The sequence below is a fragment of the Mobula birostris genome, chromosome 11, assembly GCF_030028105.1.
Source record: "Mobula birostris isolate sMobBir1 chromosome 11, sMobBir1.hap1, whole genome shotgun sequence".
Classification (NCBI taxonomy): domain Eukaryota; kingdom Metazoa; phylum Chordata; class Chondrichthyes; order Myliobatiformes; family Myliobatidae; genus Mobula; species Mobula birostris.
The window spans coordinates 106,360,561-106,387,504 of NC_092380.1; the positions used below are offsets into that span (position 1 = coordinate 106,360,561).

At 40.5% G+C, this 26,944-nt stretch overlaps 1 protein-coding gene across 2 annotated transcripts in view; it reads right to left on the bottom strand.

Moving 5' to 3' along the window:
- LOC140205290 (uncharacterized) overlaps nucleotides 1–26,944 on the bottom strand; it is a 97,420-nt gene that overhangs the window by 45,120 nt on the left and 25,356 nt on the right. For both annotated transcript variants that reach the window (XM_072272797.1, XM_072272796.1), the window contains exon 2: nucleotides 13,094–13,188. In XM_072272797.1, coding sequence (XP_072128898.1) covers nucleotides 13,094–13,188 — 95 coding nt within the window. The remainder of the gene's footprint in view (nucleotides 1–13,093; nucleotides 13,189–26,944) is intronic.

Consider the following 26,944-nt stretch of genomic DNA (forward strand, 5'->3'; position numbering starts at 1 on the left):
AAGCTTAATGGTCTGAGGGTGGATAAACCTGGACGTGATGGAATGCACCCTCGGGTTCTGAAAGTAGCTGGTGAGATTGCAGAGGCATTAACAATGATCTTTCAAATTGATAAATTCTGGCATTGTACCGGATGACTGGAAAACTGCAAATGTTACTCCGCTATTTAAGAAGGGTGGGAGGCAGCAGAAAGGAAACTATAGACCTGTTAGCCTGTCATCAGTGGTTGGGAAGTTGTTGGAATCGATTGTTAGGGATGAAATTATGGAGTACCTGGAGGCACATGACAAGATAGGCCAAAGCCAGCATGGTTTCCCGAGAGGAAAATCCTGCCTGACAAACCTACTGCAATTCTTTGAGGAAATTACAAACAGGGTAGACAAAAGAGATGTAGTAGACATGGTGTACTTGGATTTTCACAAGGCGTTTGACAAGGTGCCACACATGAGGCCGTTTAGCTAGGTAAGAGCCCATGGAATTACAAAGAATTTACTAACATGGGTGGAGCATTCGCTGGTCGGCAGAAAACAGAGAGTGGGAATAAATGGATCCTATTCTGGCTGGCTGCCGGTTACCTGTGGAGTTCCATAGGTGTCAGTGTTGGGACTGCTGCTTTTTACGATGTAGGTCAGTGACTTGGACTATGGTATTAATGAATTTGTGGCTAAACTTGCCAATGATACAAAGATAGGTGGAAGAGCGGGTAGTGTTGAGGAAACAGAGAGCTTGTAGAGAGACTTAGATAGTTTAGGGGAATGGGCAAAGAAGTGGCAAATGTTGGAAAGTGTAGAGTTATGCACTTTGGTGGAAGAAATAAATAGGCAGACTATTACTATTATTTAGATGGTGAGAGAATTCAAAATGCAGAGATGCGAAGGGACTTGGGAGCCCTTGTGCAAGATACCCTAAAGGTTAACCTCCAGGTGAGTTGGTTGTGAAGAAGGCAAATGCAATGTTGGCCATCATTTCTAGAGGTGTAGAATATAAGAGCAGGGATGTGATATTGAGGCTCCATAAGGCACTCGTGAGACCACACTTGGAGTATCGTGTGCAGTTTTGGGTTCTTTATTTTAGAAAGGATATACTAACATTGGAGAGGGTTCAGAGAAGATTCACGAGAATGATTCCAGGAATGAAATGGTTACGGTATGAGGAACGTCTGGCAGCTCTTGGGCTGTATTTCCTGGAGTTCAGGAGAAAGAGGGGGGATCGCACAGAAACATTCCGAATGTTAAAAGGCCTGAACAGATTAGATATGGCAAAGCAGGGGAATCTAGGACAAGAGGGCACGACTTCAGAATTGAAGGATGTCCTTTTAGAACTGAGATGTGGAGAAATTACTTTAGTCAGGGGGTGGTAAATCTGCGGAATTTGTTGCCACGAGCGGCTGTGGAGGCCAGGTCATTGGGTGTATTTAAGGCAGAGATAGATAGGTTCTTGATTAGCCAGGGCATCAAACGGTATGGGGTAAAAGCAGGGGAGTGGGGATGACTGGAAGAATTAGATCAGCCCATGATTGAATGGTGGAGCAGTCTTGATGGGCCAAATGGCCTACTTCTGCTCCTATATCTTATGGTCCATTTCTTAATGCTAAGGAATGCTAATAGAAAGAGTAGGAATAGGACACTGAAGTAGATGATCAGCAATGACCCATTGAACAGTTGAGTGAGCCCTGGGACATGCTCTTTCTGTCTAACACCAAACACAGAGGAACAAATATGTTCACCTTTCTCCAGTCCAAAAAGCAACCATTCACCATTAATCTTCTTTTCTTAATCACAATTAAGAAAATCTCTTAATCACAAAGTCAATTTTATTTCACAGGCTTCAATTATATAAGTATATAATTATATAAGTTTGCTGATGACACAACAATTGTAGGCTGTATCTCGGATAATGATGAGTTTGAGTTCAGAGAGGAAATTAAGAACCTGGTGGCATGGTGCGAAGACAATAACCTATCCCTCAACGTCAGCGAGACAAAGGAATTGGTTGTTGACTTCAGAAGGAGTAGCGGACCGCACGACCCAATTTACATCAGTGGTGTGCAAGTGGAACAGGTCAAAAGCTTAAGTTCCTCAGGGTCAATATCACAAAAGACCTGACTTGGTCCAACCAAGCAGAGTCCACTGCCAAGAAGGCCCACCAGCGCCTTTATTTCCTGAGAAAACTAAAGAAATTTGGCCTGTCCCCTAAAACCCTTACTAATTTTTATAGATGCACCGTAGAAAGCATTCTTCTAGGGTGCAACACAACCTGGTATGGAAGTTATCCTGTCCAAGACTGAAAGAAGCTGCAGAAGATCGTGAACACGGCGCAGCACACCACATCACACAAACCAATTTTCTGTCCTTGGACTCACTTTACAACGCACACTTTTGGAGCAGTGCTGCCAGGATAATCAAGGATACAACCCACACAGCCAACACACTTCTTGTCCCTCTTCCCTCCGGGAGAAGGCTCAGGAGCTTGAAGACTCGTACGGCCAGATTTGGGAACAGCTTCCTTCCAGCTGTGATAAGACTGCTGAACGGATCCTGACCCGAATCCGGGCCGTACCCTCCAAATATCCGGACCTGTCTCTCGGTTTTTTTGCACTACCTTACTTTCCATTTTTCTATTTAGGATTTAAAATTTAAATTTTTTATATTTACTAATATATTTAATATTTGTAATCCAGAGAGCAGGAAGTGCAGAATCAAATATTGCTGTGATGATTGTACGTTCTAGTATCAATTGTTTGGTGACAATAAAGTATAAAGTATTATGCTGACAAGCCCTTTATTGCATTTTATCAAATAACCTTTGAAAATACAATCAACCTGCAGTGATTTCATCAACTCACTATTACTTCATGAAATATGCACTCAGGTATTTAAATATGACTTGCCTTTAACAAATCAATATTTGCTTTAAGATCCAAATTTCAAAGTAAATTTATTATCAAAGAACATACATATCACCATATATTGTACTGAGATTAATTTTCTTGCGGGTATTCACAGTAAATACAAAGACACAATAGAATTAAAGAAAAACTACACTGACAAACAACTTTGTGCAAAAGACAACAAATTGTGCAAATACAAAAGCAAAACAAAACAAGTAATAAATAAATAATATTGAGAATATGTTTTACCAGCAATCAACTTTCGAGCTCTTTATTTCACACCCCCTTTTCCAGTTTCGCTTTATCACCTGCCACCTTGTACCTCTACCTCCTCCTTCCCTCTGCCATCTTCTTATTCTGACTTCTTTCTTTCCCTCTTCCTTTCCAGTCCTGATGAAGGTTCTAGGCCCAAAATGTAGAGAGTTTACTCTTTTCCACAGATGCTGCCTAAACTGCCGAGTTTCTCCAGCATTTTGTGTGTGAGTTGTAGAGTCCTTGAAAGTGAGTCCATAGGTTGTGGGATCAGTTCAGCATTGAGGAGAGCGAAGTTATCCACTCTGGTTCAGGAGCCTGATGGTTGAAGGGTAATAACTGCAGCTGAATCTGGTGGTGTGGGATCTAAGCTCCTGTACCCACTTTTCATTGGCAGCAGTGAGATTGGCGTACGGTTTGGACGATGGGTGCTTGATACTGCTTTTCTGTGATGTGCTCAAGGGTGGTGAGCGCTTTCCCTGTGATAGACTGGGCGTATCCACTAATTTTTGTAGGCTTTTCTGTTCAAGAAAAATCCAATTCCAATTTCTAAATGAGAAATTCATTTTGTCCTGAGTTATAAGTTTTCCCAGTAAAGAGGTCAAACTAATTAGCATGAGGTTGCCGAGTTATGTTTTAAACATGTACTATGTGTAGTTTTCCTCCAACATATTTTGGGTGGTACAATGGTACAATTAGTTGAGCCACTACCTCACCGTGCCAGAGTCCTGGGTTCAATGACCTCAGGCACTACATGTATGAAGTTTGCACATCTCCCTATAATAGCATGGGTTTCCCCTGGGTGCTCTTGTTTTCACCCTCATCCCAAAGACGTGCACATTGTTTGCTTAATTGACCACTGTAATTTCCCCCAGTGTACAGAAACTGAAGTTGATGAGTATGCAGGAAAAATAAAAAAGAACGAGACTAATGTAAGCGGGTAGCTGATGGTCGGCAAGGACATGACGGGCCAAACGACTGCTTCTGTGCTGTATGCATTTGTGTATAGCCATTCTATATCCAGGAAAATCAGAAAGACACGGCCCAGACCTCCAGAACTTTCACCATTCAGTAATTTTGGATGTATCAAATCCAAAGTTGGTGACTTCAAAGTTTATATACTACCCTGAGATTCATTTTCCTGCAGATCAGAATCAGGTTTATTTTCACCAGCATGTGACGTGAAATTTGTTAACTTTGCAGCAGCAGTAGTACAATGCAATACATAATATAAAAGAAAAAACCAAAATGGTAATAATAATAAATAACTAAATCAATTATAGTATATGTATATTGACTAGATTAAAAATTATGCAAAACAAATACTGTATATTAGAAAAGTGAAGTAGTGTCCTAGGAATTGGATGGCAGAGGGGAAGAAGCTGTTCCTGAATCGCTGAGTGTGGACCTTCAGGCTTCTGTACCTCCTACCCGATGGCAACATCGAGAAAAGGGCATGCCCTGGGTGCTGGAGGTCCTTAATAATGAACTCTGCCTTTCTGAGACACCACTCCTTGAAGATGTCCTGGGTACTTTGTAGGCTACTACCCAAGATGGAGCCAACTAAACTTACAATCCTCTGCAGCTTCTTTCGGTCCTGTGCTGTTGTCCTCCACCCCTCCACCATACCAGACAGTGATGCAGCCTGTCAGAATGCTCTCCACTGTACATCTATAGACGTTTTTGAGTGTATATGTTGACATACTTCAAACTCCTAATGCAGTATAGCCACTGTCTTGTCTTCTTTATAACTGCATCGATATGTTGGGACCAGGTTAGATCTTCAGAGATCTTGACACCCAGGATTTTGAAACTGCTCACCCTCTCCACTTTTGATCCCTCTATGAGGATTGGTATGTGTTCCTTCGCTTTACCCCTCCAGAAGTCCACAATCAACTCTTTCGTCTTACTGGTGTTGAGTGCCAGGTTGTTGCTGAGACATCATTCCACCAGTTGGCATATCTCACTCCTGTACGCCCTCTCATCACCACCTGAGATTCTACCAACAATGGTTGTATCATCAGCAAGTTTATAGATGGTATTTGAGCTATGTCCACCACAACAGTCATGGGTATATAGAGAGTAGAGTAGTGGGCTAAGCACACACCCCTGAGGTGCACCGGTGTTGATCATCAGCAAGGAGGAGATGTTATCACCAATCCACACAGATTGTGGTCTTCTGGTTGCAGAGGGAGGTACAGAGACCCAGGCTCTGCAACTTCTCATCAGGATTGTGGGAATGATGGTATTAATTGCTAAGCTATGGTTGATGAACAGCATCCTGACATAGGTGTTGGTGTTGTCCAGGTGGTCTAAAGCCGTGTGAAGAGCCATTGAGATTGTCTCTGCTGTTGACCTATTGTGGCGATAGGCAAATTGCAATGGGTCCAGGTCCTTGCTGAGGCAGGAGTTCATTCTAGTCATGACCAACCTCTTAAAGCATTTCAACACTGCAGATGTGAGTGCTACCAGGCGATAGTCATTAAGGCAACTGATATTTTTCTAAGGCACTTGTATAATTGTTGCCTTTCTGAAGCAAGTGGGAACTTCTGCCCGTAGCAGTGAGACATTGAAAATGTCCTTGAATACTCCTGGGATCTCCACAGTTGTAGTTGTATTCTCCCTTTCAAAGCAGGCATAGAAGGTGTTGAGCTCATCTGGTAGTGAAGTATCGCTGCCACTCATGCTATTGGGTTTTGCTTTGTAGGAGGTAATGTCTTGCAAACCCTGCCAGAGTTGTCATGCATCTGATGTTGCCTCCAACCTCATTCAAAATTCTCTCTAATCCCTTGAAATAGCTGTCCGCGAATCATACCCAGTTTTCTGGTACAGGCCTGGGTCACCAGACTTGAATGCCACAGATCTAGCCTTCAACAGACCATGGACCTCCTCGTTCCTCCACAGCTTTTGGTCTGGGAATGTACAGTAAGCCTTTATAGGCACACACTCATCCACACAGGTTTTAATGAAGTTGGTAACAACTGCAGCATACTCATCCAGGTTTGAAGATGAATCCCTGAATACAGTCCAGTCCACCGATTCAAAGCAGTCCATACCTTCTTGGTCCTCACTACTGGTGCTGCAGTCTTCAGTCTCTGCCTATACTCAGGAAGTAGAAGTACAGCCAGGTGATCAGACTTCCCAAATTGAGAGTGTGGAATAGCATGGTAGGCATTCTTGATGGTGGTGTAACAATGGTCTAGTTTGTTGTTTCCTCTGGTATTGCAAGTGTTCTGTTGATGGTAATTGTTCAGTGATTTTTTTCCAGACTGGCCCAGTTAAAATCTCCCAAATGGTGAAGGTGTTAGGATACGCTGTTTCGTGTTTGTTCAGATCATTGCTCAGATCATCTAAAGCCCGACTGACATTGGCCTGAGGTGGAATGTATACTGCTACAAAATGACCCTGGAGAACTCTTGTAGTAGGTAAAAAGGATGGCACTTAACTGCTAGGTCCGTTGAGCAGTCCTTATGTCTCTCTGGATTCAGAACCCTAGCTCTGAGATCATCGATCTTATCACCAGAGTCTACACCTTTGGCAGCAAGATAGTCCATATAGGGAGTTTAAAACTCCGTTTCCTTAAGCACACTTGTATCCCCGACCTGCAATCACGTTTCCTACGTGGAACCTTCCGTCCACAATCAATGTTGTTTTGGTCAGTTTTAAGCACCAATAGTTCATTTAAATGCATTAACACATCTTTGTGACTGTAATGACCTTGGAAGCAGTTGTACTTTTTAACTGTATCAAGCTGAAACGACAGTATTTAATCATATTCATTAAGATTACTGCTGCCACTTGAGTTGCCCCTAGGCGCCCTGGAAATAACCTCATAGAAGAACAAAGAAGTACAATAGAATCAAAGGAAAAACTACACAGAAAGATTGACAAGCAACCAATGTGCGGTCTAACTGTAAACACAAAACAGATAGATAAATAAACAGATGTGGAGAACACGAGTTGTAGAGTCCTTAAAAGTGAGTCCATAGGTTGCGATCAGTGTTGTGGTTCAGGAGCCTGAACCAGCGTGGAAGACTTAACCAAGTCTAGCCAGCATTACATTAAAAATGATAAAACCCTTACAGGGAATAGGTTGCATGCAGGAAGGACATTTCCCTGACCAGAAACATCCTTCCTGCTACTTGAAACTGAAAACAGGAGAAATTTCTTGAAGGGAACTGAAAGATATGGGAATAATGACAAAAAAAGGTAGATAAATAATAGAGCAGGTACAAGTGACCAGATAGCTTATTCCTGGTTCCAATTCTTCCGTTTTATTCCTTGAATGCTTTTTCTCTACATGGAGTACATGCTTCCTCCTTTACTGTAACTTTTCTTTGCATGGTATATAATCGCAATGTATTCATTCAATACGTTTTGCCACTCATTACCTCCATGCTTAAATCTACTTAAGTCTCTCATCTGTGATAAAAAGGTTATTTGGATTTCTATTATGAACGTTCCTGAAAAGCACAGTGGGGTATTTTACAGGTTTTGTAAAAGCTGCAGTTTGGAGTTTGGCTCCAATCCTTTCAATGCAAAGTCCCCAACTGATACATCCTTACCTGCAAAAGTTCAGAAACTTCCAATCAACCACACTACAGTATTTTGATGAATATATGAAATAAACCAGGCAGTGAAATTACCAATAATGAATCACGGTGGCTATCACAAAATCTTTTTTAATTGCTGCCATGGTACAAAGTGCCATCAAGAAAATTGGATCCCAGATATGATGGAAATTTGCCAGAATAGAGACTAGCCCGGATAGACTGGGGGCTCCTCTCTCCACGACACTAAAGCTGTGACTCTGCCCCAGCTGCTGTGCTTCGTGTCTGTGAACTTTGTAGCGATTTACCCCATTAATATGATGAACTGAATACTGAGGCTTTAGGCCTACTCTGGAGATTTGGATCTAAGGACTCAGTTTTGTTGTTGTTGTTGTTGCTTGCTTCTATTGTTTGCGCGATTTGTTTTTTTTCTCTTTTTCTGTGCACAGAGAGGGTTGGGGGTTGGTCTTTTTTTAAATTGGGTCCTTTCGGATTTCTTGCTACCTGTAAGCAAACAAATCTCAAGGTTGAATAATTTATATGCATTCTTTGATAACAAATGTATTTTGAATCTTGATGCTGAAGTTATAAAGATTAACAACAGCAAGTTGATTAAGAATTGTTGAACTTTTTATATTTTATTCATATATGGAGGCAATGCATGCCACAGACACTAGAATTCTATGGATCAGAGCAAATTAAATATTTAAGATTGGACTTAATTCTTCAGGCCTGATTTCCAATGAAAAATTTCTACTGAACTTTAATATTATGTGTTCGGTGCATTTATCAAAGTAACAGATGGGGGTATTAGTTTTCCCCAGAGAGGAGGTGGTTTAATCTAATACTGTGATCCAGGATTGATAAATTACCAGTTGGTCTTAACTATTAGAGTCTTAGAATAAATTGAATTAAGACATGGAAGTTGACTAGGGGCAGCTGGACTCAGCCAGAAATATGCAATGAATTGACTTCTGTGGAACAGCTGTCCTCCCAGAGGAGGGATGAAATATCAAGAACAAAAAAAGGACATGTCACTTAATATATACTAGGGTTGCACAAATTGTTTATCTGCTCTGACGGTGCAATACTGGAGCGGTAGGGGAAAAAGGAAAGGAGTTAAAATACATGGAACAATATTCAATTTGATCACAAAATGATTTCTGCAAGCACTCAAGTGGTTTCCTATCAGTGGCGGAAGGCAAAGCTGAAATGAAATACAAATCGACACCTATAACGAAAAAGGAACATCCCCCCTTATCTGCTCCACTATTCAAGATTGTGCTGAAGTTGCATCTTGAACTTCTGAATGGAAATTAAACCCATGAACACGACCTCACTACTTTTTTACTTCTAGTTTTGTACAAATTATTTAATTTTTAATATATTACTGTAATTCTATTATACTGCTGCCACAAAGTCAACAAATTTCACGACACATGCTGGTGATATTAAAAATTGTTTTCAGTCTGGAATATACAGTTGAAGTCAGAAGTTTACATACACCTTAGCCAAATACATTTAAACTCAGTTTTTCACAATTCCTTACATTTAATCCTAGAAAACACTCCCCGTCTTAGGTCAATTAGGATCACTACTTTATTTTAAGAATGTGAAATGTCAGAATAATAGTAGAGAGAATGATTTATTTCAGCTTTTATCTCTTTCATCACTTTCCCAGTGGGTCAGAAGTCTACAGACACTTTGTTAGTATTTGATAGCATTGCCTTTAAATTGTTTAACTTGGGTCAAACGTTTTGGGTAGCCTTCCATGAGCTTCTCACAGTAGGTTGCTGGAATTTTGTTCCTTTCCTCTGGACGGAACTGGTGTAACTGATTCAGGTTTGTAGGCCTCATTGCTCGCACATGCTTTTTCAGTTCTGCCCACAAATTTTCTATTGGATTGAGGTCAGGGCCTTGTGACGGCCACTCCAATACCTTGACTTTGTTGTCCTTAAGCAATTTTGCCAGAACTTTGGAGGTATGCTTGGGGTCATTGCCCATTTGGAAGACCAATTTGCAACCAAGCTTTAACTTCCTAGCTGATGTCTTGAGATGTTGCTTCAATATATCCACATAATTTTCCTTCCTCATGATGCCATCTATTTTGTGATGGGGGTGGCAGCAACATGATGCTGCCACCCCCATGCTTCATGGTTGGGATGGTGTTCTTCAGCTTGCAAGCCTCACCCTTTTTCCTCCAAACATAATGATGGTCATTATGACCAAACAGTTCAATTTTTGTTTCATCAGACCAGAGGACATTTCTCCAAAAAGTAAGATCTTTGTCCTCATGTGCACTTGCAATCTGTAGTCTGGTTTTTTTATGGCGGTTTTGGAGCAGTGGCTTCTTCCTTGGTGAGCAGCCTTTCAGGTTATGTCAGTATAGGACTCGTTTTACTGTGGATATAGATACTTGTCTACCTGCTTCCTCCAGCATCTTCACAAGGTCCTTTGCTGTTGTTCTGGGATTGATTTGCACTTTTCGCGCCAAAGTGTGGTCCCATGGTGTTTATACTTGCGTACTATTGTTTGTACAGATGAACGTGGCACCTTCAGGTGTTTGAAAATTGCTCCCAAGGATGAACCAGACTTGACATCATTTTCTGACCTCAATCCGATAGAAAATTTGTGGGCAGAACTGGAAAAAGTGTGTGTGAGCAAGGAGGCCTACAAACCTGACTCAGTTACACCAGTTCTGTCTGGAGGAATGGAACAAAATTCCAGCAACTTATTGTGAGAAGCTTGTGGAAGGCTAACCAAAACATTTGATCCAAGTTAAACAATATAAAGGCAATGCTACCAAATACTAACAAAGTGTATGTAAACTTCTGACCCACTGGGAAAGTGATGAAAGAAATAAAAGCTGAAATAAATCATCCTCTCTACTATTATTGTGACATTTCACATTCTTAAAATAAAGTGGTGATCCTAACTGACCTAAGACAGGGAATGTTTTCTAGGATTAAATGTCAGGAATTGTGAAAATCTGAGTTTAAGTGTATTTGGCTAAGGTGTATGTAAATTCTGACTTCAACTGTATTTAACATCTCTGCACTCTGAAGTGTGTATAAAAATATCTCAACTCAGTTGTATAATTAGATAATATATCTTGTGATTATGACACTAGACCTGCAGCCAAAAGATACAGCCCCTTTGTATTTACTTTGCCAATCTGTCAGAAATATGTGGTACCAATGAGGTCACTTTGCAGTCTTCTAAATTCTAATGAGTATAGGGCAAGTTTTATATATACTTCTCCATATCCAAATTCTCAAGACTAATCTGGTTACTGTGTCTCAAAGGTAAATAGATTCTTCTTTAAGCAAATCTAAACAAACTCAACAATTGCAACACAGCTTCCTTATTTAATAATCCAACCCTATTCAAATAACATACAATTCTCCTTTCAAATGGCTAGCTTGCTAATACATGCATGTCTATTTCGTATTCTTCATACTGAGATCCTCCTGACTGTCTGTGACTAGTGATGTTCTGCGGAGGTTGGATTTGGGACTCCTCTTTTTCACGTCAATGATCAATGTCAATGATTTGGATGATGGAATTGATGGCTTGTGGCCAGGTTTGCAGACGTACGAAGATAGGTGGAAGGGCAGGTAGTGCTGAGGAAACAGGGAGTCTGCAAAAGGACTTAAGATTGGGAAAATGGGCCAAGAAGCAGCAGATAGAACATAGTGTAGGTAGGTGTATGGTCATGCATTTTGGTAGAAGGAATAAAACCATAGATTATTTTCTAAAAGGGAGGAAATTCAAAACTCAGATGCAAAGGGACTTGCGAGTCCTTGTGCAGGATTCTCTACTAAAAGTTATAAACACGAGAAAGTCAGCAGATGCTGAAAATCCAAAACAATACACACAAAATGCTGGAGGAGCTAGGCAGGTCAAGCAGCATCTATGAAATGAATAGATAGTCAAAATTTTGGGCCAAGACCCCTCTTCAGGTTAACTTGCAGGTTGAATCGATGGTAAGGAAGGCAGATGCAATGCGGGCATTCATTTTGCGAAGAATAGAATATAAGAGCAAGGATATAATGCTGAGGCTTCATAAGGTATTGGTTAGACTGCACTTGAAGTATTGAATCCCACGTTATAAGTAGAGATGCGTTCTTTGCTCATATTATTGGTAATGCCATAGCAACCAACTGCTGTTAATTAACAGCTGAGGCCAAGTTTAGGCGGGGAAATGGACAAGATTAGTCTATGAGGTGGTACTATCAGGGAAAGGGATGAGACTCCAGGCTTGGAGTTCACGGAAGAAAGGTGGTGAAGGAGGAGTTCAAGGGGTCAATGGGTTAAAGTAAGGTGACTTCATGAAATAGATTAAAAATCAAGAGATTTTTTTTGAAGGAGCTGACGTAAGAGCTGGACACAGCTACTGTAGCTTCCCACAGTGCATCTTCCCATCAGAGAAAATGCCTCGCAGGTGAAGCTCTACACTTTGAGATGTCCATTCACATGTCCTTGGACTGACGAGGGCATGGCAAAGGAGGGACTCAGCTATGTGGTGGACAAAGCAGAGAATGCCTGCGGAAAAGTGCAAAATGAAGTTGTGAGGGTAACAACTACAGGGATCAATAAGTTGCATATGGGGAGGATGTTTCCCATGAATGAAATCTCCTTTCTGCCACTTAAAACTGAAATGAGGAGAAATTCTGCTCTTGGTGTTATAACAATTGTAGATTTGAGTTATAGAGTACCTGCCTAGCTCCACATGCTGCTGAAATGTTGCGTGGCTTTGTACCCTCCGGGTCTAGTTTCTCCAACTGTTACATTTTTCAATCTTTCTGAAACAGAAGTCTTCTGCCTGTGGTCAATCTCCTACTGGGTACTGTTCATATATTTATTGTCTTGGTCGTTCTCAAACTGATGGCATGACCATCAATTTCTCTAACTTCTAATAATCACTCTCTTGTTTCCCCTCATTCTGGTGGCCCTCTCATCCCTTCTCTTTCCCCTTCCTTGTCAAGACCTGCCCATCACCTCCCTTTAGTTCCCCACCTCTTCTTTATTCCATTATCTAGTGTCCTCTGCTATCAGATTCCTTCTTCTACAGCCAGTTAATGAAAAGCTTGCCTTTGAAATTTTATAATGAAAACTTAGTTATTGAGAACAAGAGCATGTATCAGTAAGATAGACTGCAGCATACTTCTAAATTTTTGCTCCTTCATTGGTAAAACTAATACTAATACTAAAACTAAATTCTGTGTGCCTAACCACAACCACATCAGAAAGATATTGCTAGCATGGACACTTGCAAGTCTGGCACCTTAACTTCTACCTCAAACAGAATAATCTCAATTACCCTAACATGAAATGCAACATGAACAAATTGAAATGTGCATACAAACAAGAACATTGCTTAGAAATAGCCATAGAACTTACTTTATATCTTTACGTTGGTAACATCCACGAAGAAGTTTAGAAACCAAATCCTCCAAGAAGTCCCAGTTATCAACCAGCAAAGCATCTTCCAACTCCTGGAAATGAATGAAAAAGTAAATATCAATAATTAATGTCATACTTATCTAAATTAACCCCATTTACCATTCCTCAGCTGACAACCTATTTGGTGTCATTTATAATCTTCCTAATTATCCCTTGTACATTCATAACCAAATCATTGATACAGATATCAAGACGAAGAACGAATCAGAGCTCAAAAGTACATAATCAGGGCATACTTCTTCAATCCATTCCAAGGTTAAAATGATAGCAACGATCTCACATGTGAATACTGTTATTTTGTCTGATAATCTTATCTTCATAGTCACCTGAAACTGTGAAACATAACAGAAACACCTGAACGACCTGTCACTGGATCTTTTGAACTATCTGTGTAGCTAGCTTCTTCTTCTCCTTCTATTGTTATTCTATTTGCAGCTGGTCGACCAACTAAAAAGGTGGATTACCGGCAACTACTGAACTGGGGTGGGAGGAGGATTCAGAAGAGTGGTCCTAAAACTGACCAACACCACCCCCAAGAAGAAATAATGTCAATAGTAAGGATAATAATAACTAAATAAATATATAAACACTCACACTACAGACTTAAATTGTGTTCACCAATCCAACAAGTTTCAAGAGTTGTTTATGCTTCTCTCATACTTCTTAACTAGATCCCACCACACTATACAAAGTAACAGTACTGCTTCCAAGGATCTGCTTTCTCTCCCAATCATATGCCCTACATTCCAATAACACGTGAGGCTCTCCCTGGAGGTTGACACCATCTACATTCACCTGAAGTATGCTTACCAAGTCTAAACAATACAGCATTTAAACCAGTGTGGCCAAGTCTAAGCCAAGTAATTATAACTTCATCCCTTCTGGGCCCTCTTCTCCTCTAAAGTGCAGTAACCTTTTTCTGAATTCCATATAAATGTCTTCCCTTCAATTATACGCCCCACAGTCCCTGCCAGATCAAGAGAACATGATTAAAACCACCTCCACCATAGTGGGATATTACAACGACAAACACAGACCTTTATAGATTGTTTAGCCAGCCTATTGACTTCCACCTTCCATGAGCTGGGATCCATGAATACTGCAGCTGTAATAATGTCTGTCTAACTTCCAGCAAAACACCTGGATGACTATTGGACACACCCATCTTAAAACTGCACAATACAGAAAAGAAATCAGAACAGACAAAAACACATTTAGGCTGTACATCCTCTATTCACTGAAACGCAAGGATTGCTAACATTTCCTATAATTTAAACTGCAAGTTTATTAGATAACCTTTTTCTAATTGACATTCTGAGACATTCATTGCCGCACCAGCACTAAGAGGTCTCTGGAGCCATCTGCAAACACTAGAACCATTCCATAATATTGATGATGCAGGCTTGTGAGCTTTCACTTTATAGGAATTTAAGAGGTAGTCATCTAATTGTCAGTTGAATGGCCAAATAACTAATTATGAGCAGCCAAAAAAAAGAGGAGGCTAGTGACAGTGGTGATGCTTTGGTCTGAAAAAGGCTGTGTATGTTGTGCAGGTACTTGGAGTGAGAACAGGAACTTTAAAAAACGCAAGTCTCATTGATTAGCTAATTGGATGTCACTTTATCCAATAAAGGACGGTATGGGAGCTTAGGTCAAGAGAGCACAGCCTTAGGATGGAGGGATGTCCATTTAAAACAGATGCAGAGGAATTTCAGAGGGCGTGGAATTTGTGGAATTTGTTACTACAGGCAGCTGTGGAGGTCAGGTCGGGTGTACTTAAGGCAGAGATTGATAGGTTCTTGATTGGACGGCATCAATGGTTACAGGGAAAGACCGGAGATTAGTGTGAGGAGAGGGAAAAAAATAGATACCCTTTTAGAGCAGGAATTGTGAGATTGGAGAATTGAGGACTTAGGTGAAGGAGTACAGGTGAGGTTTTATTTTACTGTTCATACTTGCCTACTTAATTCTATGTAGGCATGTTTAAATGATCTGGATTGAATATCCAAGACCTGATCAGTAACCTTGCAGATGACACAAAATTAAGTGTTGACAGTAAAGAAAGTTTTATTGCAGACTATAAGGGGATTTTGATCAGTCAAAGTAGGAATACTGAGGAGGACAAATGGATTTTAATACAGGCAAGTGAAGTGATGCATTTTTAGAGAATCAACCCACTATAAGACTTGCCCTATGAATGGTAGGGCACTAAGGAATGTAATGAAACAGTACATTTAAGTACAAGTGCATTATTCACTGAAAATGGCATCACAGGTAGTTTTTGATGTTGGCAAACTGGCCTTCATTAGTCAAGGCAATAAGTATGAGTTGGGATATTATGCTGCAGTTGTACAAGTCAATTGTGAACCCACACTTGGAATTTTGATGACCTTGTTATAGTAAACATGTGGTTAAAATGGAAAGAAAAGATTTGAGGATGTTAACAGGATGAGTTATAGGGAGAACTTAGCCAGGCTAAGTCTTTACTTTTTGCAATGTAAGAGAATAAGGGGTGATATTATAGAAGTGTTATTGAAGTACTGGTAAGGTAGATGTCAAAAGTCTTCTGCCCAGGGTAGGGGACTGTTTCACAACCGTATCTCCACATGCCAAGGCCTAAACTTTTCATCCTCCTTTAAGCTTGTGCTTTTTGCTCTACCATCTGATGTGGATCCCTATTAGTTGTGTGCTTTGGACATTTAGTTTAAATGCAATTTGCCACTGGTGCATGGAACTTTACATACCACTTTCATAAATTACAAAACTTGCATTGAAAGTTCAAATCCAACTTCTTTAATTTTTAAAGAGGGCATGTGAGAGAATAAAGGGAAGAGGCTATAAACAAAGGGAAACTAAGTATGGCTGAGAAACCAGCGGAGAGAAGATGACGACAACCTGTTTATTGCAAAAGGGAAATTTCCTAACAAAGAAGGTGGTTAGAATATGTAATTTGCAGACACTGAGGTAAAATAAAAGAAAAGCAGACATGAGAGAAAGGAAATGAAAAAGACGCTATAGAGAAGCAGGAGGTGGTGGAATGACAAGCACTAAGATACCAATTCTTTTAAGTTATTTGTACAGTATAAATTAATGATCAATGTCACAAATCGAACCACAGAACTTGGCGCTTTACAAGGCAAAAATAAATGTTTTCTATTCATTGTAACAACCCCACCTATGAAGTAACTATATCTGGACATGAAGGTTTTGATTATTTAGTTATCACTGCATAGGCAGTGTTGAATGAACATTCAAAAATCCCTTGTAAGTGATCAGATCTCAACTTTCAATGAGAAACTAATCAGAGTTCAAATTTGTGTACTGTGCAAAAAGCCTCAGGCAAATGTAAAAAAAATCTGTGAAGTAAAGATGCTTTCAAAAATGAAGTTTTAAATATGAAATTTACTATAAAGAGCAGTAATCTGTTTTTTAAAAACAAAACTAAATTCTTTTACATTGATACTGTTGAGCAATGTCCAAAAGCAAGTGAAGCCCACCCAGGAGATGGATGGCTGCATGGCAACAACCGCTCATGAACCTAGCGGTGTGGGACCCAAGACTTCAGCACCTCCAACTTGACCGTAATCGGAGAACAAAGGGAGACTAATCAAATGCAGGTAGATGGTATTTTCTGCTCTTGAGCACGGCAATCCTAATCTTGCTTGATGCTTTAATCAGTGCAGAATAATGGAACTGACCACTGGTTTGCCTTCTACTATAAGCCTCTACACAGCTACCTCCCGGCTGTACTACCTACTTGAGTGCCTGGTTTGCTAAGTGCCCCAAGAGATTGCAAAAGCTTCAAATTGTTTAGTCTGTTCAAAAATACACCCTTAAAGGGGAAATTACAGGTTGCAGACTGCAGTGATTGCAGTTCAGGAGTATATCAATTAAGAGTATCTAGTAGTTTGTGAGCTATCTGCAATGTCGCCAGCACCATAAAAATGTACAAAATTCTACCCAATCTTGAACACACACACACAAGTACTAACAGCAGTGCAACATCTCAGTCAGATCTGTCACTTTAACAGCATTATGGAAAATCAAAATCTGAGCGGTAAGGTTCAAAACAATTATTCCAATACAGCTGTTAACAATTTTGCAATCATAGCTGCCTTTATCATATAAGTATATTGATTGTTTTTGATCCAAGGTTCTTCAGAAGTCAAGAATGAGACATAGAACTTGTTGCTTATGATGGTTTATTAAGTATTACAAGATAAAGAGAGAGACCTCAGTGGCAGGAGAAAGAACAAAAAGACAAAGCCAAAGGTAGTCTGGTCCTCAGATTAGTTTGCTAAATTAATTAAATTTCCCTAACAGTTGGCCAACAATAAGATGGGCCCTATTCAAGCAAGGCAATACCCACCACTAAAAAGACTAGAAAGATACAAGTGGACTACAACCACTGAAATACACACTGAACAATTGAATGTATATAGTTATTTATAAAAATACCTAAACAAGCACAAGTTAAACAAAGAAAATAATGATTTACAGTCCAATTCAACAATACAATTTTATCTTATGACTGTATATGATATACCATAGAATTTCTCTACAAGGTTTGTAATCAAATTCCAGTGATCTGCTGGATTCTCTTGTCCCATGAGCATGCTATTGATACCACAGCATTTGGACCAAATGATGTTCTACTTGAGAAATTGACACTGCTCATCCAATTACTTCAGTGCCATAGGAATATTGAAGAAATTCGATCTCAATTGTAAATTGAACAACCACATTGAAGTGTTTGTATTTAGCAACAACAGATAACAGGCCATCAATTCAGCGTGTATTTTTCGAAAGCAGAAAATCTGTTTAACAGTAGTGAAATGAATCATGTACACAAGGTAATCTGCAGACTCTACCCTGATGAAGGGTCAAAACCCAAAATGTCGAACCTAATCCTTTCCAAAGATGCTGCCTGATCTGCTGAGTTCCTGCAGCATTTTGTGTGATCAATAAATCAAATTCTCATTTACAACATGCAGGAAATATTTATATTAACTCCAACATCATGCAGTATTGTCACTAGAACAAGTGTCCCCTGCAACTTTAAAAATGTTTGTGTGAAAATCCACTACATTTCGAGGAAGGGAGAAGATGGTGCTTCTCACCAAGATCTTAGTCACATCAATGGAGTTACTTGTAAGAAGCTTAAACAATGTAAGGAAAAATTAAAACTTGCTTTCACCTTCTTGATAAATATTGAATCTTAATCTGACATCTTTAACTCTGTCTTTGTCAAAAAGATTTCAGGATGCTGTTTGGATTAGAGAGCATATATTGTGAAAAAAGGCTGAGCGAGCTAGGGCTTTTCTCTTTGGATCAAAGGAAGATAAGAGGGGACTTGCAAAGGGTACAAGATTATAAACAGCATAGATAGTGGATAGCCAGCATTTTTTTCCCAGGGCAGCAATGTCTAATTCAGGACATCCTTTTAACCTAAGTTTAAGGGAAACGTCAGAGGTAGTGATGTTTTTAAAATAGTCAGTGCATGCAATGCACTGCTGGGGTGGTAAAGGCTGCTCCATTATAGACATTAAGAGACTCAGGCACAGAGATGAAAATGATAAAGTTTAAGGGAATGGGGGACTCTCAGATCCCTGTAAACAATGGATTCAGTACTATGTCTGTGACTGCAGTGTGTTTGAATAATGTCTCACAGCTGCCTTCTTTGGAACAAGATGATTAAAGTTCGCCCAGATCCACATAGATGTCTCTGGGCTTTTCACACCTTTTGATTTTGACAAAAAGCAGTACCTGACGGAAATTAGACAGAACATCCTTTGTTAATTAAAGCATAAATTTGACAGATGTTCTTATCTTTGTAATTAAGTTGTGGCTCCAGCAAACCAGGTAGGACATTCTTTTCTTTAATTAAGGTGGCTGGAGTGTCTATAACAAATTGATTGTACTTTTGTATCAATAGTCCATTGACTTGACTGGAATAGTTATCAAACTGATTGTTCTCTGTATCAATAGTCCATTGACTTGACTGGAATGGTTATCAAACTGATTGTTCTTTTCTATCGGTGGCCTTATAACTTCTCACAAATCTGACATCGGGCACTGAACTTGTAGAACCGCCGGAGAGATGAGAAAGGTTCTTTCCCTGATGTTGGGTCCAAGTTCACTCGCTGGCTGAGCTCGAAGAAATAAACGGGTGATAAGTAACGATCTTTTTGTGCTGTCGTTATTTGATCTAGCAAAGTTACGTTTACAAAAGAACCCAGGACATCTTTAAGAAGCAGTGTCTCAGAAAGGCAGTGTCCATTATTAAGGACCTCCAGCATCCAGGGCATGCCCTTTTCTCACTGTTACCATTAGGTAGGAGGTACAGAAGCCGGAAGGCACACACTCAGCGATTCAGGAACAGCTTCTTCCCCTCTTGCAATCCAATTCCTAAATGGACATTGAATCTTTGGACACTACCTCACTTTTAAAAAAAAGTATTTCTGTTTTTGCACATTTTTAATCATCTATTCAATATATGTAATTGATTTACTTGTTTATTATTTAATTGATTTATTATTTTTCTCTCTCTGCTAGATTATGTATTGCATTAAACAGCTGCTGCTAAGTTAACAAATTTCATGTCACATGCCGGTAATAGTAAACCTGATTCTGAAAGAAAGAGGGTTATGGGCTATAAAGGGGGAAGTATTAGATCATGAAGTAGGTTAAAAGGCTGGGATATTCTAAGTCTTGTGTATCCCTATATGAACTTTCCCAATAGGCTTAATTACTGGGCTATATTTGTGACTGAAACAGAATCTGAGTTTGATCTTGTTTATATAAGTTACAGACATTCAAATTAATTCAGTAACTACCCAAAGTGTTGACTTTTTAAATTTTGAGTAAATATTGAGGAACACAAGTTTTGATTGCTATTTTTAAAAAAACTAAAATTTAAAGGGTCACAGCCACCTTCCATGCCAAATGAGACATGAAAAGTGCCGACTGAATGATGCGAACTGCACCATCTGCTAGAATCTGTTGCCAGGTAACTGAGGAAAAAAAAACTTGCCAAGGCACAATGTCCAAATGTTCCAAGTTGGCGCACACAGTGCTGTTGACACCCTCACAAAATCTACATCTGAACTAAACTTAACCACTTGTAATGACAGGAACAGTAGTGGAACAATGGTTCTGTGGTGACCCACTTTCTACACAAGCGAACCGGCTCACAAAATAGCTTGCGTGCGGGGAGACACTTTTGTAATGCACCTCTGACGTCATTTCCGCCTGGAGAGGGCTGGAAGGGAACTGCTTAAAAGCCAGTGCCGCGAAGTTTGAATAAACGAGTCTCGAGTGCGACTTACTGACTGCGTGTCGTTATTTCTAGCTCTGCGTGTAGCACATCGCTACAGTTCCAGCATTAAATAGTCATTGGGTAAGATTGGGCTACAGACACTCCTAACTTGAAGTAACTCAACAAAAGAAATCTTGGACTGCAATTTCCTTCAAGTTAAAGTTCTTGCTGAGATTTCAAATAACAAATCCATCACTACTATCCTGTTTAATTCTGATTTCTAGTTGATACACATTCCACGTCAACCAATTATACGCTATTCTGCCTAGTGAAGATAGTTTAGGCTACGTCCACACTACGCCGGATAATTTTGAAAACGAAGCTTTTTCTCTTCATTCTGGCCCTCCGTCCACATTGAAAACGGCATTTTCACCCCGCGAAAACGGAGCTTTTCTAAAACACTCTCCAGAGTGCGTAAATTTGAAAATGATTCTTGCGCGTTGTAGTGTGGACGGGGTAAACAGAGATATTTTAAAATGCTGTCATGACAACACCATAACACCAAAGCCTTTTCTGCTTCTGCTTGGTACTGCACAAGCACTGCCAGGCGGCTGTTATAATGTGCAGTCGGTGTGAACGGTGTGAGAGTTAAATTGTAAAGTGAGCTTTTTTGACTATTTAAAAACGCTGTCATGACGTGCCGGAACAGATGGCGGCAGCACGGCATTTCATTGTTTTCTTGAATGCAACCCCCCACACAACCTAGCAATTTCAGAACAGACGGCAACGAGACTGAAGCCAGAAGAGTTAGAAATGTACTCACCAAATACTTTGACCCATAGCTTACTGAATAAGTATACTCACTTTGCCCTGTTTTCTGTCCTTGCTTGTATGAAGGTGGTTTACCTATTTATGCAAATACTTCTCTGACAACAGATATGTAACAGCCTAATGTAACGTTGTATGGAAATACAAGATAACACTGATGCAGACATGTTTTATACATTTAACAAGGTGCTTTATTAAAGCAACAGAGTTAGTCAGTTTTTCAATGTTCGTCGTCAGCTGGGTCATACTGTCCGTGAACTCCCTGTCAGCTGCCTCCATGTGCTCCAGTACTTGTTGTTTTTTAGTTTTAAGTCCTCCTGCGCAAGAGCCAACAGCAATTCCTTTAAAGTTTTTCTAGGCTGTAAATGGACAAACGCGCACCAAGTATACCGTTTCCTTTTCGCTTGTTTTCTGTGTGTCCTGCGCATGCCCAGTAGGAGATTCGCCCAAATATCCGTTCTGATATGGACGGAGATATTTTGAAAAACGCTTGGTGTGGACGCCTGTCGTTTTTACTCGAAACTGGCGTTTTCAAAATTATCCGGTCTAGTGTGGACGTAGCCTTAATCTCGAAACTTCATTCTTAGGAGCACTAAGTCTTTGAATTTTTGTTTAAAAATCTGAAAACAATGTCACTAACTGCTGAATCAATATTGCAACACCATGCAACTTATGCTGAAGGGTCTCTGCAGAATCACAAAATTTACAATCCACGGACCTGAAGAGCTACCTTGCAAACTAACTTTCAAGCATTAAGTCTATAACCTGCAAGACTCAGCTCTTTGAACACGTTATTGCACTTCTGAAAAAACTACATTAAGGCTTCTGTGTCACTCATTCCTCTCCTGGCAAAGAGCTCCAGACTTCTAGGCAAACCTTTTCCTTCTCATCTCATCCTTTTTTAGCAATGATTTATAATCCATACTCCAGCTTTTTGATGCCTCTGCCACAGAAACTAGATTTTTCCTGTTCAGCAACATTCACAATATTGGAGGAAGTCAGTAAGGTAACGAATGGCATCAAATCAGAAGAAAGATGAGACATATTGGAAGATGTTGAATCCTTGTGGGTCGAGTTAAGAAATTGCAAGTGTAAAAGGACCCTGATAGTAGTTCTATATAGGCCTCCCAACAGTAGCGGGGACGTGGACCACAGATTACAACAGGAAATAGAAAAGGCGTGTCGAAAAGGCAACGTTATGTTAGTAGTAATACACATAAAAGTTGCTGGTGAACGCAGCAGGCCAGGCAGCATCTCTAGGAAGAGGTACAGTCGACGTTTTGGGCCGAGACTCTTCGTCAGGACTAACTGAAAGAAGAGCTAGTAAGAGATTTGAAAGTGGGAGGGGGAGGGGGAGATCCAAAATGATAGGAGAAGACAGGAGGGGGAGGGATGGAGCCAAGAGCTGGACAGTTGATTGGCAAAAGGGATATGAGAGGATCATGGGACAGGAGGCCTAGGGAGAAAGTAAAGGGGGAGGGAGGGAAAACCCAGAGGATGGGCAAGGGGTATAGTGAGAGGGGCAGAGGGAGAAAAAGAAGAGAGAGAGAGAGAGAAAGAATGTGTGTATATAAATAAATAACAGATGGGGTACGAGGGGAAGGTGGGACATTAGCAGAAGTTTGAGAAGTCAATGTTCATGCTATCAGGTTGGAGGCAACCCAGACTGAATACAAGGTGTTGTTCCTCCAACCTGAGTGTGGCTTCATCTTTACAGTAGAGGAGGCCGTGGATGGGCATATCAGAATGGGAATGAGACGTGGAATTAAAATGTGTGGCCACTGGGAGACCCTGCTTTCTCTGGCGGACAGAGCATAGGTGTTCAGCGAAACGATCTCCCAGTCTGCGTCAGGTCTTGCCAATATTTAAAAGGCCACATCGGGAGCACCGTATGCAGTACATCACCCCAGCCGACTCACAGGTGAAGTGTCGCCTCACCTGGAAGGACTGTCTGGGGTCCTGAGTGGTGGTGAGGGAGGGAGTGTAAGGGCATGTGTAGCACTTGTTCCGCTTACAAGGATAAGTGCCAGGAGGGAGATCAGTGGGGAGGGATGGTGTGGACGAAAGGATAAGGGAGTTGTGTAGGGAGCGATCCCTGCGGAAAGCGGGGGGGGGGGGGGGGGAGATGTGCTTAGTGGTGGGATCCAGTTGGAGGTGGCAGAAGTTACAGAGAATTATATGTTGGACCTGGAGGCTGATGGGGTGGTAGGTGAGGACAAGGGGAACCCTATTCCTAGTGGGGTGGCGGGAGGATGGAGTGAGAGCAGATGTGCGTGAAATGGGGAAGATGTGTTTGAGAGCAGAGTTGATGGTGGAGGAAGGGAAGCCCCTTTCTTTAAAAAAGGAGGACATTTCTCTCATCCTGGAATGAAAAGCCGCATCCTGAGAGCAGATGCAGCAGAGATGGAAGTTAGTCCTGACAAAGGGTCTCGGCCTGAAACGTCGACTGTACTTCTTCCTAGAGATACTGCCTGGCCTGCTGCGTTCACCAGCAACTTTTATGTGTGTTGCTTGAAATTCCAGCATCTGCAGATTTCCTCGTGTTTGCGTTATGATAGTAGTGGGAGATTTCAACATGCAGGTCAATTCGGAGAATCAGGTTGGAAATGGATCTCAAGAGTGAGTTTGTTGAATGCCTACGAGGTGTGTTTTATTTTTAACAGCAGTTTGTCGGTGAGCCTACTAGGAGATCAGCTATACTGGATTGGGTTGTATGCAATGAACCAGGGGTGCTTAGGGAGCTTAAGGTGAAGGAACCCTTAGGAGGCAGTGATCACAATATGACTGAGTTCAACTTGAAATTTGACACTTGAAGTCTGACATAGCAGTATTTCAGTGGAGTAAAGGAAATTAATGCCATGAGAGAGGAGTTGGCCAAAGTAAATTGGAAGGAGATGTTGGCAAGGTTATAGCAGAGCAGCAATAGTGTGAATTGCTGGGAAAAACAAGGGTGCTGGGTAGATGTATTCCAAAAACAAAGAAATACTCAAATGGCAAAATAGTACAACTGTGGCTGACAAAGGGAAGTCAAAGCTAATGTAAAAGCAAGAGGGCCTACAAAGCAAAAATTAGTAGGAAGACGGGATGGGAAGCTTTTAAAACCCTACACAGCAACTAAAAATCACTGAGGGAAAAGAAATTTAAAAGAAAGCTAGAAAACAATATCAAAGTGGATAGTAAAAGTTTAAGTATGGTGGCGGAGTGGGGAAAGAGATGTATGGATATAGGACCACTAGAAAATGATGCCGGAGGAACAATGGAAGGCAAGGTGGCAGATGAACTAAATGAGTATTTTGCGTCTGACTTCACAGTGGAAGACACTAGTAATGTGCCAGGGGTTGAAGGGTGTGAGGGAAGAGAAGTGAGTGCAGTTATTATTACAAGGAGAAGGTGCTTAAAAAGGTTGAGACCCAAGGGTATACAAGTCACCTGGACCAGATGAACTGCACCCTAGGGTTCTGAAAGAGATAGCAGTAGAGATTGTGGAGGAATTAGTAATGATCTTGCAAAAATCATTGGACTCTGGCATGGTGCCAAAGGACTGGAAAATTGCAAATGTCATTCCACTCTTAAGGAGGAAGGCAGCTGAAAGGAAATTATAGACCAGTTAGCCTGACCACAGTGGTTGGGATGATGGTGGAGTCAATTGTTAAGGATGAGGTTATGGAATACTTAGAGACACAGGACAAGATAGGACAAAGTCAGCATGGTTTTACTTAATGGAAAATCTTGCCAGATGAACCCGTTGGAATTCTTTGAGGAGATTACACATAGGATAAATGAATGGGACATAGTGGATGTTGTATATTTGGACTTTCAGAAGGCCTTTGACAAGGTGCCACACACGAGGCTGCTTACCAAGTTAAGAGCCCATGGTATTACAGGAAAATCACTGGCATAGTTAGAGCACTGGCCAATTGGTAGGAGGCAGTGAGTGGGAATAACAGGATCCTTTTTTTGGTTGGCTGCCAGTGACTAGTTGTGTTCCGCAGGGGTCAGTATTAGGACTGCTTCTTCTTATGCTGTATATCAATGATTTAGATGATGGAATAGATGGCTTTGTTGCCAAGTTTGCAGATGATCTGAAGATTGGTGGAGGAGCAGGGAGTGTTGAGGATACAGATAGGCTGCAGAAGGACTTAGACAGATTAGGAGAATGGGCAAGAAAGTGGCAAATTAAATACAATGTTGAAAAATGGATGGTCATGCAATTTAGTAGAAATTAATGTGCAGACTATTTTCTAAAAACGGAGAGAAAATCCAAAAATCTGAGATGCAAAGGGATTTAGGAGCCCTTATGCCGAACACCCTAAAGGTTAACTTGCAGACTGAGTCAGTGGTGAGGAAGGCAAATGCAATGTTAACATTCATTTCAAGATGTCTAGAATACAAGAGCAGGGATGTGATGGTGAGGCTTTATAAGGCAATGTTGAGACGCCACCTTGAGTATTGTGAACAGTTTTGGGCTAGTCATCTAAAAGAGAGATGTGCTGGCATTGCAGAGGGTTCAGAGGAGGTTCACAAGGATGATTACCGGAATGAAAGGGTTATCATACGTGGAATTTTTGATAGTTCTGGGTTTGTACTTGTTGGAATTTAGAAGATTGAGGGGGGATCTCATTGAAACCTTTCTGAATCCACCAATGTTTTCTCTCTTGTCAGAGATTTAATCTATCTTGATCAATTCTCCCAGTAATTGAAAAGGGTATAAATCATCAAATCAGAATTACTGTTCAAGAATTGGCAAGGCACACATGTAATTTAATCTGGGACTTAAACAACAGATCTGTAATGAAGCTGCCTTAACCTTAGCACTTTGCAGCTCAAAATAAGAAAAAAAATCAATAAATGTGCTACTCATCTGGCTTGAATAGTAATATCAGCTGGAGACATTTCACAAATTCCACCACAGAAGCTGGGGAATCCAAATTCAGTTTATTAAATAAATCTAATTACAATAAATTCTGCATCAATAATGATATCTGCATTAGTACAAAAATGTACCTCAATCACAGAAGTCACCCAGAAAAGGGAATCTGCTGTATTCACTCTATTAGGCCTACTTTCACTGCAAATCTACAGCATTGACCAGTTATCATGGCAAAACACAACAGCTTACTGTCACCTTCTCACAGTAAGGACGAAATGCTGGCCTTGCATTGACGCTTGAATACCATGAAATAGTTGGTCATTTATCTGTGATTTCAATTAAAATGTCTTGGCCATTTCACAGAAACACCTATCATATCATATACCATCTGTGGCTTTGGGTCAATAAAAGTCCCATGGAGAATATTGCTGTCACTAAACTCCCACGCATGAACTTGCTCTTGTATCGTATACATGTATACACATCAGTACTTCCCCTATAACATGACAAATGCCATTGTAATGAGTCAGAGCAAATAAAATCCTGATATCTCTCCATACTCAAATAAAACTTCAACTTGAAGATCCAACTAGATGTAAGCACATCAGGGACAATTTGGATACGCAGATTCAAAATATATTGGAATTTTTTTATAGTTAATGTTATCTGGAAAATATAATTTAGTGTTTAAATTTAATTTCAGAGATGGCCTTTTTTTGTCTGGATTTAATACAGCTGAAATCATCTTATTGAGTAAAGCCGGTAATAGCTCAAAAGTTATTCATTCTGACTGAATGTCATTCAGCTATTAAGTCCACATAAACAATCTCCA